Source organism: Antrostomus carolinensis, unplaced genomic scaffold, assembly GCF_000700745.2.
Source record: "Antrostomus carolinensis isolate BGI_N321 unplaced genomic scaffold, ASM70074v2 scaffold35809, whole genome shotgun sequence".
NCBI classification, from domain to species: domain Eukaryota; kingdom Metazoa; phylum Chordata; class Aves; order Caprimulgiformes; family Caprimulgidae; genus Antrostomus; species Antrostomus carolinensis.
In genome coordinates, this window is record NW_010339867.1 from 7,305 (window position 1) to 21,708 (window position 14,404).

The window sequence follows — 14,404 nt, forward strand, 5'->3', positions numbered from 1 at the left end:
GTGTTTTCCTGTCTAAGGCTGTTTTCTGGGGAGGCAAATGAATTCTAACTTCGTTTCTTGGGTAAACCTTTTCACTGTGGGGAGATAAGTTGCTAACGAACTACGAAGCAAGTGTGTTCCTCTTTTGCCAGACATTTATAGTTTGCCCAGACTCAAAACTTCATAAATGTGTGTTATTCAGGGCAGTCCTTTAGGGGTCCATCAGGAGGGTGGCTCTGTTTTGTCAGATTCTGCACTGAATTTCTTGAAGTACATGGATGTAGTGACTATCACAAAGTTACTTTGCTTATACTGTACAGCAGCTCTACTTGAACTAAACAGTTGCAGGAGCAACGTTTAATAATTGAGTATTTGCATGCTCCTATGATGGATGTCTTAAAACATTAGTAGTGATTGTAGGGCTGAAAGGCACATGGTGGGGCCTTGTAGGAATGCCAGATCTTGAAAACTAGTGAGTGTGTTTTGGTGGAGACTATTAGGAAACTTGGATTGGGATGTGGACTGGCCCTGATTTCAGTGACAGCTGATGATTTCTTACAATTTGCTACAAGAGCCTTTTGTACGTGCAAAGGGCCTGGTCCTGTAGTGTGTGCTCGGCAGTCTGAGCAAACGCATCATCTCTCAGTCTGTCACTCTCTTGGCCATGCTGGCTGGCAGTTGTAGAAATTGCATGAAGTATTCAGAATCCCACAGATTTGAGGAAAACAAAAAAAAATTCTGTAAATGTTCTTGCAGGGTGTAATTTGTGAGGGCATCTGAGGCTTCTAGCACGTGCCTCTTTGAGGAACAGCATTTGCTTTGTGCCTGTTCATTTACCTACGTCAAAAAAAAAAAAAAAAAGAATTTTAAAAGGCTGGTTGTCATTTCCAGCAGAGAGATCTGTTAGCTGGGAACTGTTTGTAGAGGTTAATGTCTCTTTGCCTAGTTGCTCAGTCATCTTTATATAAAGGTCACTTCAGTAAAAAATGTCTGTTGGATGAATCATGCTGGTGGCAGATATATCTTAATCACTCTCCCAGCTCATGTACAGAACAATAGCAACAGAATTATCAGTGAGCAAATTGTAGCAATTATGCTAACACATAGCTCAGTCTGTGAGTGTAATAACAAGCTTGTGCTGTACTTCGGGTGGAGAGAGTTCCTGCTATTGAAGAAGTATAAATTAAACTGTAGAGTTTAAAAAGTTTGGTCATTGCCCAACCACAAATGGAAATCTTTTCATATGTATATTTCTTGGAATTGCTTTCCCCCTTCATATGGCAGGGGGCCATACTGCTGCCTTCCTCTTGGAGATAACTGAAATAAAAATACCTAACTGAATTCTGGAGGTGCATTTTACTGCTGGGATAGTGAGTTTTTATTTCAGTTATTTTTGCCAACAGAGTTGTCTTATGTTTTCCTGACTTCATAGGCAAACCAACCACTTGGTTTGTCCATCCACTTTAAATAAAAAAAAGTTGGTTCCTGCAATAAAGGATCTGTGCACGTGTGTTTGTGTTACTAGTGTAAAGGTGTCTTTTGTTTCTCAGTCAGTGATCAAAGATTGATTATTAAATGTATTTTCCTGGTCCCAGCTTACTGCATGCTTTAAAATGGTATTTGTTTTCATAGAAATTTACTGTTGAATTAAAAAGAAATAGTTTTATCTTTTTGAGATGGGATAGAGAGGCTGCTGGAAGGGACTGAAATGAAGTTGTCTAGGAGGAGAATTGCCCTGATGCTTTGCTTGCTGTGGTGCATGGGTTGAAAAGATTAAGGCCCTGAGGTCTTTGCATAATGGAGGCTGAGGTTCCCTTTAGTTTGACTGGGAAGGTTTTATGCTGCAGATAAAGCTGAGAGGCTTTATGGGTGAAACAGCAGTAGTGGTGAGGGACTCAAGTGGCTGCCCGTGGGCTGGTTCTGGCCCCCGAGCTACTTCTGTCCAGGAGGACAGCAGTGGACACCAGCTGAGCAGGGAGCTGCTGTTGGTACCATGTCCCTGAAGGATGGCTGTCAGAGCACTGCTGATGGTGGTACAAGAGTAGTTTCTGAGTCTTGAGGTGCTTCCTGTTTTCTTCTCCAAACATGGTAAACAAAGGGTGATAAAGTGAAGATAGAGCCAAACCTGTGTGAATTTGGGGGGCAGGAGGAGAAGATAGTTTTCAAAGCTGAGGATGTATGATCTTCTCTAACTGTGTCTCGGGTAACTTCTGATTGCTCAGGGATGCTGGAGACCCCAGAGGTGTTTAATGCAGAATCCCAAGGTCAAGATAAAGATGCCCCTGTTTTCTAGGCTTCAGGGGCTCTTTTGTTCAAATCCATACTTTTATTTCTGATGAAAGTGTGCCCTAAGCTGCCCTCAGTGTGAATAATCCAGCTCCAGCTGTATTAGTAGCAATCATCTCTGAATGATGGCATCAGACTTTCAGTTTTTTATAACCAAGTCTAAATATGAGGGGAGGAGATGTGATTCATCATGTGTTTCTGAAATAGACTTCAGGAAAGGGGCCAGGCCAACACCTGTGCATGATGCAGTGCTTTCTTGATCTGTTTCAGGATAGGAAATAATATTGTTGACGAGATCGAGGGTTGTGTCCTGACATCCATAATGGAAGTTGTTTGCGTGTTGCCTGTTCTGATGCTAAACTGTTCTGTTCTTTGCAGTGGAAGTGTTACACAGCCTTGTGTCAGTAGAAGTGGAGCCGCTGCCAGAGGCAGTAATACAAACTTTTGCTGCTCAAATAGAGAAATCTACATTGCAGACAGACATTCCTGATGCTGACCTTTCAGTAGTGGACTCCAAAATTGTGACAAGCCTCATGCCCTTTCAGCGGGAAGGTGTGAAGTATGTCCTTTCTGCATGCTGCTAAGAGCTAGTCCTTGCCTAGAATTGTGTACTTTATATTGGTGCCTAGGCTGCATTCTCTTCCGTGGAGGGCTTCACATTTCTCCAGAGTCTTGGGCTGTATCACTCTGGTACTCTGGGCTCTTGGTTGTTTGGTATGGTGTATGGTTTGTTTTGCTGGGAAATTTTTTGTGGTTTTTTTTTTTTTTTTTTTTTTTTGAGTGACAATCTATTCTGTTTCTACCTAGAATTCTTCATCATGAGTCAGGAGGAGAGTAGCATTTTGCTAGTCTCATAAAATTGTTTGAATGATACATCACTGATCTTCCCCTTGTGATTCAGTATGTGCCTAATTGTCATATGATTTTATTTATTTTGTAAGGTCTTTTTTTTTTTTCCCCTCAAGTGCATCTCTTTTGTTGTTGTTTTTAAAATATTAACTGCACATAAGAAAGTGCCAGAAAATGGGGCCCAGGCCCTGAAAGATTTAAAATTACTAATTGTACGTAGAGATAAACTTTTAAATGTCCTTGTCCCCGTCATATATGGTCACTAGTTATAGACTTCAAAATGCAATCCAGGAAGGTGTGTACTTACTGATGTTAAAGTGGCATTATTATTAGTAATATTTTCTTAGCTCAGCCAGGATGAACTCTGGGACAGAATGTGGGTAATATCGTGGAAAGAATGTGCTTTAAATAATTGTAAGGTCTTGAGACTACTACTTATACGAAATCAAAGTCTGTAAGTACTGGGCTGAACCACTTTGTACAGGAGGTTCTAAGCTTTGAGAGATTTGTGAGAGTTACTCATTTGTGTTGAGACTAAGGGAGAAGATCCAGGTTTACTGAAGAACCCAGATCGCTTCTGGGTGATCCACATTATAGGTTTGGTGATGAGTTGTGCTCATCTTGGCTGCCAGGACAGAAAATAACCCATTTCTTGACTCCTGCTTATTTCCCCTCTCTGTTTTCCCCAGTTTTGCCATTTTAAGAAATGGACGTTTACTTCTTGCGGATGACATGGGCTTGGGCAAGACCATCCAGGCGATCTGCGTTGCTGCGTATTACCGAAAGGAATGGCCCTTGCTGGTGGTGACTCCTTCTTCTGTGAGGTTCACATGGGCAGAGGTACTGTGAGCTTGAGCTTGTGCAGGTGGCCAGTCGAGGATGTGTGTGATGGTTATGCTGTGTTGCACTCTGTACAAGTTAGAATTTTAAAATGATGTATGTTAGGGGGAAGAAACTGAAATTTGGAAACTTGAGGGGGGGAAATTGCTTGGCATTGACTGTATGGTATGTGCCTGTTTTCTTTTATTGTTAGATTTTCTTTTTGTGGTCCTGCTGATCTGTTGGAAAGAGGGAAATTTAGAGAATATACCTCCTCTGACCCTCTGTTCCTGCAAGTCAGCTGGCTCCAAGGGGATGTTTTACTCATCAGTGTCAAAGACAAAAGTTGCATTCAAGTAATTGTCTGTTGTATTCAAACCCTTCATAGCAGTATTTGCCAGTCTTTGGCTGGAATAGAAGCCCAGATGCTGGGATTCTCTGGTCTGTGCAAGAGACTCCATTATCATCATTAAGGGTCTGTCATAATATGTCTTTCAGCCTGTGCACTGTATGCTGCTGACTCCTCCGAGTCCTTTATTAATGCTGATCAGGAGCCCAAGAAAGCTTGTGTGGTTGGGGAATGTATCTGGAAACAAATCGCTGTTGTGGCTTCTACACTGAGGCTGTTGGGTTGCCGTAGGCTAGTGAAATGTTCACTGTGGGAGGAAAAAGGTGAGCCAGAGGTTTTAGGTCAGTAATTTAATGCCTGAGCAGAAGAGTTTACGGGGAGTTTAGCTTTCCCTGGAATGTTGCATTCATGAGAAGTGTATTGGTTGACATTTGCTGGTTTTGTGCTGTAACTAGGTTGTTAGAGCATCTTGGCTTGTGTTTTCACATCCAGTAGTGCAACAAAATGTTGTGTGACAAGAAAGGAAACTTGTTTATTGAACAAGGAAGTGATGCTCATCATATTTGATATTTCAAAGGCCTGTAGACCTCTGGTCAACACCTAACCTGAATCCATGGCTTCTGTGGGATACCTGCTGGGAACAATTTGGGGCCTTGTTTCCTGAAGGACTGGGCACCTGCAGCTAAGCTCCTACATCCTGCTTCAAGAGATTTAAGCAATGTGAGGTTGTTCTGCTTAATTTCTTCTTCCTTCCCCTACTCTGGACTCCCTAGAAGGCTGTTGTGGGAGATGTTTTGTTAGGACATTTGCTTTAGGATGATCTGTGTTGCTTTGTGGGTATGCGAAGGATGCAGGTCTAAAAAAAATGTGTCACAGAAAATGGAAGAAGGTGGAGTTTATTATGGTCTGTATTCTTGCACAGTTGGGTTTTACTGTAATGGTAGAAGCTTTTTTGGTGTCTCCAGAACTGAATTGTCAGAAATTGTCTTAATCTCAGAGTTGTCAGCATTGTGTTTTGGCTTTCTGGGCTCAGGCACTGAGTGCCATTATATTCAAGGTGCTGTAGGAAGCTAGTGGGAAGATGCAAGGTACTCTTGGTTGAGAAGTACTGCAGCCGTGTGTGTTTGGAGTTCAGCATTGAAACTCAAATAATTAACGATCAGGGCAGTTTCAAAGCACTTGTTGTGGACAAAGGTCAGCATCAAGTGAGAAATACAGGATCACTTTTACAGTGTGAATTAGTCATGTACCCTTTATAAAAGGAGAAGGCAGTATAGCTAGGAGCTTCCAGATACTTTCCCACTGCTGCCACCTTTCTCTAAGTTTTGACTTGGTGTCAGCCAAATATTTGTTTGGTTGGGATCTAACCTTGCCTGCCTGTTGGCCCACTGTGGTTGTGTTGCTTACCCTAAGTGGCGAGGGGTAATTACCTGTTAGTTTCTCACATACTGGGAAATGCGAGAAGCTCACATTTAACTCCTCAGGCTGCTGTATGTGGCTGCTGAACAGAGGGGAGGAATGGTGCTTGGGGGATTTCCACAGGTGAAGGGCCTGGAGGCAGAGATGCCATTTCCCATCACCACACCTTGGATACATTTCTGTAAGGACTAGATCCTGGTTGCTGAAGCCCCAGCCAGTGCTCTGCAGAGCAACATCAGCAGAACACAAGTGTTGCAGAGAGGTTGGTGTCGCTGGGGACACAATTACAAGGAAAATGGTGGGTGCTCAGTAGCTAACAGATGGGTTTGGGGGAGGATATCTTGCTCTGGTGTGTGGAGCATTTCAAGAGGTTGATTTGAATGAGTATCACCATGTGTATTTCAGCTGCTGTCATAGAGCAGCTGGTGTGTTGTCATCTTGATCTTTTCATTTTGTTTGTTTGGGTTTTTTTTTTTTGTAGACTTTTTAAGAAGGAGGGGTAGTGCAAGAGTTTTTGTTGATCTGGATGAGTTGTACTTCATCCTTGCTGTGGAGTAAGCATTGCTGTAGTGAGAGAAGTGTACTGCTTAGGAGTCTGTGTTTCCTGTTGAGTGGGAAAACTAAATTTTCCTGACAATAGTGGTCACTGCATTCTCTGGCCCTGAGCACGGCAGGTAACATTGTCAGGAGATTGTGCATATTTCTATTACAGATCAGATTTTTGGGTTTCTTTACAGTAAGAAGCAAGAATAGAGCATGTTTGAGCCTTCCTAGCTGTGGAAGCTAGACTTGGCCTTATAGCCCGAGTTCTGTTCTTGATCTTCCCATTACTAAGGTTGTTGCCTTGGGAAAGCTGCTTACCGTGCTCCCAGCTGGTGTCTAGTGGTGGGTGGGGTGGCGCCCTGTTCTGAGCATTCAGGAGGATGTTCTGCAAAGTGCTTTGGGATTCCGATAGAAGACAAAAGCACCAGCATGCAATTAATTGCTTTCCTCCTCCTCCTCCAGGCATTTCACAGGTGGCTTCCATCTTTGAGTCCAGGTAGCACCAATGTCATAGTGACTGGCAAAGATAACCTAACAGCAAGCTTGATCAACATCATCAGCTTTGACCTCCTCAGCAAGATGGACAAGCAACTTAAGAGCGCTTTCCAAGTAGTTATTATTGTAAGTGGTACACTAAAATTTTGGAGTTTTGTGCTGCAAATGGGGTAACCGTTGTGTTGTACAGCAGAGAAGTGTGAAGTGGGCCTTATGTAGGACTGAAAATATCTTCTGATTGTGACTGTGATCACAGCTCTCTTCGTGAGTAGAAACAGGAGGTTTCTCTGAAATGTTTTGAGATAACTAGTAGAGTTTAATTCCTTTTTGATTCCTGAGGATGTGTTTTCTCTTTTACTCGTTATGGCGCCTCTGCCTCTCTAATTTTGTTGTGGTTGGGCATGTCCTCTGCTGAAGAGCAAGTTGTTTAATGTGGTGTGTCAGTACAAGAATGTGTGGAATTGTATCTTTTTAAGGGGATTGGACTTCATAGTGGTGTTTATGTAGTTTATCCAGTAAACCAGATAACCTCTCAACATCAAGTATGTGGGTAAAGCATCACAAAATCTCACTTTGCTTGTGTTCCACAGACAATCTACATTAAGCTTTCTTTGATCACTTGTATAATTTCTTTTGTAAATTAATTCAAAATCCATTTTTAACCTTTTACAGAGCCATGGTAAAAGGCATTTTTCTAGATTTCCGTTACTAAAAGTTCAAAACATCTCATGTTTCAAATTCACCTTGTATCAGTAGAGACCAGAAGTGTCTACGTAGCTTCCTATGAGTGTTCAATGTTTTCAGTCTAGTTTTCAGCACACATATGCACCTATCCCTAAGATCATGACAATTGGAACATAATAATCCTTTTTTATTCTCAGCATCAGGTGGGAATGTGGGAATAGATGGAGTTCTTTAGAGACCAAACTACTCATGGGGGATTTTTTTTTTTTATGTCATTTTTATTTTTTTCCTCTGCCTCATCTCTGACAAGATATTCTGCCAGGGTGGAAGTGCACATTGTTACTTTTGTACGCTGGTGCTTGGGATAAAGGAACTTGGGCTCTAGGGCTACTACCCTGGAACCTTTTACCAGCCTTGAACTGGCAGTTGTTCTTTCTGTGTGTTTATATGTTCAAATTTGGTCCCTATATATATTTTTACAGATGAGAGTAGTCCTACTGAGTGCTGAGCTTCCCTGCTTTTTCTTCCAATCTTCTTCTGATGTCTGGGATCATTAATGTCACTTATTTGTTAATCAGGAGGGAGAAGGCTGTGCCTAGGAGGCTCAGCAGCTGTATTGTCTCTGCATGCATGGTTGCTTGCTCATCCACACATGGAAAGATGCGAATGTACCCTTGGAGGGTGCCGATTACTTTTGTGTCCGAGTTCTGCCTTGCTACAGCAGTGGAAATGAAGCCTGTTTGGGGGTGATGTCTCAAGTAGGAGGCTATTATCCACCTGGTGAGCCCTATCACCAGAACAGTTGGATCCTAATTAGGTTTCTTTTTTCCTTTTTTGTTTTCATTAACCCCTTATTCAGGGAACTGGCACTGTATAGACCTTCTGTTTGCTGCATTTAAAGGACACATAGGGGCAAATGAGTATCAGTGGTAGAATAATGTTCCCCTTTCTTCTTCCCTCTCCAGCCTCCTCTGCTCACTTGTTTCTGGTTGTTTGAGATTCATGGTGTTAAGGCTTGATTTCTGTTCCATTTGCTTGTGGCAGTGGGTTTGAATGTAAGAAGCCTGCTACTCTCCATGCTGTCTTCTTGTTTAGAATTTGATGTGAATATCTCAGTGCTTGAAATATCCTCTGGGATGATAGGCTTGTAATATTATATAGCTGAGAATACTGGGAATTTGTTCTGTAGCCTGCAGTTGTACTATGGATCAGAGCTGTCTTCACTTTCATGCTTGTTTTGTTTCAGGATGAATCCCATTACCTAAAGAACGTAAAAACTGCACGATGCCGAGCTGCCATGCCTCTACTCAGGGTGCGTATGCTGAGTGCCAAACCTCCAGCAGCTAAGGTCAGGCTCCCAAAGCAGTGTTCTTCCATTTACCAGGTTTGGAAGCCAGCAGCTCTGTTATAGAGCTGAACTTGGTTGAACCACTAGAAATCCAGGTAACATTGTAGATCCAAGAGCAAAATTTGTCTCTGGCTTAACCACTTGTTTCCATGCAAATGTTAGATTGCAAGACCTAACAAAAGAACTTAGGAAGCATCCTTGATCTAATTGTGGTATGGCCATTGATTAATTTTATGGTGATGGGAAAAAGGGAATGTCAGAACTTAGTGTATTCAGGGAGAGTAGAAATAATATAGTAGTTTCAACGTAGCTTATTGAATGGAAATAATCATTATCAGTTACTTCTTGGCATACAAATCGCTGCTGTATATCAAAATGACATTACCTGTGTCCCTTCCTTTGGGCTCTACTCTGTTACTGCAAGCTTCCAATGTATTTGTGTGGCTGGGGTTCAGGAGCACTCCTGCTAGTTAAATGTACAGAACTAGTAGGGAGTGGCAGAGTGTGAGGTTAGCAAGAGAAGGGAGGCAACGCTCGAGTATGTGATAGCAGAAGACATGTAAATTTTGATGTCTGTCTGTTGTCCTGGGATCAAAAAAATCAAACTCTCCCTGGTAGCCTCTAGCAGGTTAAAGTTACAAGTAGTTTCTAGACACTGCAGAGTCTGTACATTAGAACAAGGTAAATGCAGTTCCTCTTCAGCAATTATCAGCAAGTGTGTATAAAGGGAAGATTCGATCTGTGATGTCTTTATAGCAACCAGCTTCTATATGCAAGATTCTTAATGGCAGGCCAAAAGTGGTTGTCCTTGAATAACTTCGTTGTTTTCTTTAAAGGCCTGACTCTTGTCTTCTTTTGCCTTTCAAATCACTTCAGGCTTTTAGTGTTTGGAAACTAGGTAGGAGGTCCAATTTTATGAGCAGTCTGAAGTACAATAATTAGGGTGTATGTCTGAAAATAGTGGAAAATATCAAATTTACTTCATTGCAAAATACTCAAAAAGTAGTCTCTTCCTTTCGTACTTGTAGCTTTGTAAGTATCAGCTTGTCAAAATTATTTGCAGGCTACAAGATAAGAGAGTGAAAGATGGTAGCTGTTAAGTGGAGGTTAATTGCCTGTATGAACTTACTGCAAATTTACAGTTTTATGCTGTCATGTCACTGGTCTTACAGAATGGAGAACTTGTGCTTCTGAAACTGAATTCCAGCCTCCTGAAAGCATTGAGTTTCATGTTCATATCATGTATTATCTCACTTGCAAACAGCATACAGTACCAGATGTTTCGTGTTAAATGTTCAGGTAAATTTTATTCTCCTGCTTGCTGCCTGTAACTTCTGAAGCGAGTATTTGCTGTAATAGCCACTCTTCTGCTCTCCTTACTTTCCAACTGTGATAGTCTCACTGGGCTGGCCCTTGGCTAGCAGCCACCACAGCCCTTCACCCACTGCCCCCCACCCCCAGGGGAGAGGGGAGAGGACTGGGGGGCAAGGAAAAGGAGGCTTGTAGGTTGAGGTAAGAACAGTTTAATAATAGAGAGAAAACTTAAAATAATACTAATATTAAAATAGTACAGATAATTATAACAGTAACAAAATATGTAAGTGAATGACAACCACCTGCTGACCAAGCCCAGACCCTTCCCAGAAAATGATCCCGGAGGAGTGACAATCCCGAACTGAAACCACAATCCCAGAAGAGTGAGAGCCCGAGCGAAAGCCAGAGAGAACAAGAGAGGAAGAGGCCCTCATTAATATACTGGACATGATGTGATATGATATGGAATATCCCATTGGCATATCCAAATGCCAGTTTAGCTCATTAATTTAAATATTCCTCATCCCCTTAGATCTTGTGCTTGTAGAATATCAGAACACAAAGTCCTTCACTTCTAGCGGCAAAAATGCAAACACTAAGGATAACATTCTTACTTTTGCCTTCTTTAAATTAAAAGGATAAGAGCAGTACTGGGGCTCTTAAAAGAGACCAAAAAAGGTGTATCTGTAGGCAAGCCCTTGATAGGTACACTGCTTCTAGGACCTTAGTCCCTACCTTAAGGTCACCATGTTAAGCCATACCAGTGCTGTAACCAGAGCCCCTAGAGCCAACTCCTGCCTGGTCTACCTTCTAAGCATTGCCACTGTTGTTAGTATTACAGTACTTTAAACTTTATGAAATTGCCTTAGTTGCTTTTATTTCCCAACATCCTAAAGCAAGAAAGCTTAGTCTTGAACCGACTTTCGGGGACAGAAAAGAAGAAAAAACACCTAAGAAATATGATCCTTGGTCCTTACATGCTACAAAATTTCATGAGACCATAATGACTCTGGACAGATCTAAGTTAAAATGTTTCTGAGCCTGAAGTGTTTCTGTCACTTCCATCCATACTTAAGGTATTCTTTTTATCTTGATATAATCTGCTCCTGTGACTTCTCCATTTGAATAATAAGTAAAATACAAAAATTGTTGCGAGTGTTTAGACGGAACTGCACAGATAAAATCAATACATTCATAATAAAGATGACTTACCTTGGATATTAATTTTGAATCTGCCTTTTTAGGCAACCAAGCTGAATCTCCACCTCTGAAATATTTAACCCATGGTTTCAGCTTTTAAAACCTCATTTTAGTTTTAATATCTGACATTGACTGGTTTTCAAAATGAAGTGATATTTTTAGCCACTCAGTAATAATTAATCCTTTTCTGCTCTCTTGTATATATTGCAGAGCAGGTATGGTATGGAATTGTCAAGCAGAACCATATATTAAACACGTGGCCTAAGTTTGTTAGTTGGGAACTTCTAGACATTTTTTTTTATATTAAAAAAAACCCCCAGCAAACTGTTTGTGTGTGTGCAGTATTCAGTGTATGTAGTATTCAATGTCTTTTGTGATATACTTAGCTGCTACTCTGACAGATTTAGGAAAGTTTTGATTGAGACAGTGGAAAGTATGAGCAGATAGACTTTTTAGTGCACTTTTGTAATGGCTGGATGTATGCAATGATCATGCTTGCTACCTGGTAGCTTTCCCTAGCTTGTCATTAGTTTAGAGTAAGTATATAGACTTGTGCCCAATTTATTGTTATTGGACAAAACTTTGAGAGGAACTACACAGTAAGATAGGATGAGCTGAAATAGCAGCAACAAAATGTTTAGGCCAGATTTTTTATTCCCTTTGTGTTCCCAGTGAGTGCACAGACTTGTACATGGAGGAAGAATGCTTCATCTGCCTCCATGGAACCAGGTGGCAGAGTTTGTAGATGGTCTGTGTGCATCCCTGCAAAATTATGGAGGTGGCTGGATTGAAAGCTGTAGTAGAAAACAGTCCTTTGATGTTTTGGCATGTGGCAGAAATCCTGCTTTCAAGCTCATCCAGCGTTCATGCTGGCCAGTCTGTGCCAGCATCTGCGTGAGATCCGTCCCCACCTTCAGCATCTCTTTTGGTACTCAAGAGGGCTAGAAGTTCCTGTGTTCAAAGTGGTCCTTTTGTCTTGTTTCCATGCACATCAAGGTGAGAATAGCCTCATACTGTTGGGCTTTGTTGTGTCACCATTGTCAGGCCTGGCTTGTCCCTACCCCTGATCCAGAGCTGTGGCAATCAGTAATAGGACCTACCTGTCACCTTGCTGTTTTCTTTACTCTCATGACTGGGACTAAGTTCTCCTGGGTGTCCTGACAATACTAGTTGTTCCCTTTGCCTCTGCCCTGCATCTGCCTCCCTCGGAGGCTGAAAGTGTTGTGGTGTTATGCCTTTTGTAAGCATTTTGGTTTTTCCTTCCAAGATTAAACTGGCCCAGAGACGTGAACACAGGAGAGGGAGTATGCATGCTATGAATATCCATAAAACAGTAAAACTCCAGGGATGTAGATCAAGAAAAAACCAACAAAACGGAATTTTTACACTGATGAGTGGTGGGTTCTCTTGGGGACTGGAATGAAAAGGATTCTACATCCTTTGACCAGCCAAAGTGCTGCATGGTCTTTGTTCTTCTGTAAATTGCACAGAGTATTGCAAGGCAGTGGAAACTGGGGAAGATCCCGATGGAACATGGATGAGTTTTTTGGAAGCACAACAGTAAGTTTTTAGTGAAGAAGTGGGTTAGAAACAGAGAAATAAAAAGCAGTATCTAATCAAAGATTCCAGTGGTATAAAATGGTCTTATTCCTCTTTTGCTCCCTATGGGTTTTGTTCCACAACGTTTGGCTAATATTACTAATGTGACTGTTCCTGTTGAGCTGCTGTTCAGGTTAATAGCATGATCCATATCCTGATGTTTGCAGGGTTAGAGGTCTTTGTTTCTATTATGGAAGTACAAATACATTGTGTGGCTGGAATCTTAACTCTCTGTGTGTTTAATAAAGAGATGCTTAAAAAAATGAGAGGAAAAAAGGGCCATGCTGAAAGTAGAAGGTGAAGAGGGAACACAAAAATCTCCCTTTTCAGTGGGAGATACATAGCAGCTGTCATTAGGCATTACAAATCCATATGGATTGGATAAATAAGCCTTTGCTTGTTGGTACCTGCTGAGAGAAGGAACCTCATCTTGAAATTGGAGAAGCTGTTGGCCCTCAAGGCTGCATCTTCAGATCTGCTCTTACTTTTTAATTTTCATTCCTTCTTGAAGTAGAGAGGTAATGTAATTTGCTTCGGTCATAGCTGATCGTCACCATTTGATGCACATTCTCTGTGTAGATGTCACTTAAGAATAGTGAAAGGAGTTTATATTTTTTAGAATAACCACTGTAGAATCATCTTATGAATTCCAGAACCCCATCTGTCTTACCAAGTACAGAAATGGAATCCTCAAAACAGCTGCAACCATTTCCTTTCATCAAATCTTCTATTTCATCAGGTTATTATCTCTATTATTCTGTGGCCACTCTCAGATTTTTAATTTCACAGGATAAGGTATTCTTATGCTAAACAGTTCAAAATGACAGAGTAAGCAAAAACTGGGGACAGAAGTAATTGTACAGCCAGGACCATCCACACTTATTTTAAAAAGTATGTCAGTCTGTTAGCATATCGCAGAGCTCATGGTGTGAAATTCATTTAACACAGAGACAGTCATTGTATGTTAATGAGACTCTTTCCATGTTCAATTATTTCTTAGTGACATAACCCCCCGTCCTCACCTACTCCCCTTCAAATCAGTTGGGTGCTGCGTTTTGACCTCCAAAGTAAATGCCATTGGCGGTTACCATTTCATAAATGATTATTTGACTTTCAAAAGTGACTCTTGTAAATGTTGTCACAGCTGTGGAACTAATTCTTGCTGGTGTATTGTGTGTGCAAGCAGTAGTAGTAAATGAGGGCTACAGAACAGGTCTCCACTGGTCAAGTCATTGTCAGAGTTCCTTTAAGCAATTTCACAGAAAGTAGCTGTAAGAGCAGCAGTTACAAGGACACATGAGAGAGAGGAGTGCTTCTGGGGAACATTAAACTTCATGCGTAAGTACTAATGAGCAGCTAATGTTAGTTCTCCTATATGGAAATATGTATCAATTGATTACAGCTCTAGTTTTGCTATAAAGTTCTTGCTGGTCACTGCAATCTTATTTTCTGTGCTACTGTTCAATATTATTCTTGTAGACATCAGAAGAAAGAGGGTAAACTCTCACTTGACAGCGCAG

The 14,404-nt window shown here is 41.3% G+C and overlaps 1 protein-coding gene across 1 annotated transcript in view; it reads left to right on the forward strand.

The window, feature by feature from the left end:
• Nucleotides 1-14,404, forward strand: part of SMARCAL1 (SNF2 related chromatin remodeling annealing helicase 1) — a 35,465-nt gene that overhangs the window by 5,858 nt on the left and 15,203 nt on the right. The window contains exons 5-8 of the mRNA XM_010176000.2: nt 2,644-2,824; nt 3,804-3,954; nt 6,707-6,865; nt 8,670-8,735. Of these exons, the coding sequence (XP_010174302.1) occupies nt 2,644-2,824; nt 3,804-3,954; nt 6,707-6,865; nt 8,670-8,735 (557 nt within the window). The remainder of the gene's footprint in view (nt 1-2,643; nt 2,825-3,803; nt 3,955-6,706; nt 6,866-8,669; nt 8,736-14,404) is intronic.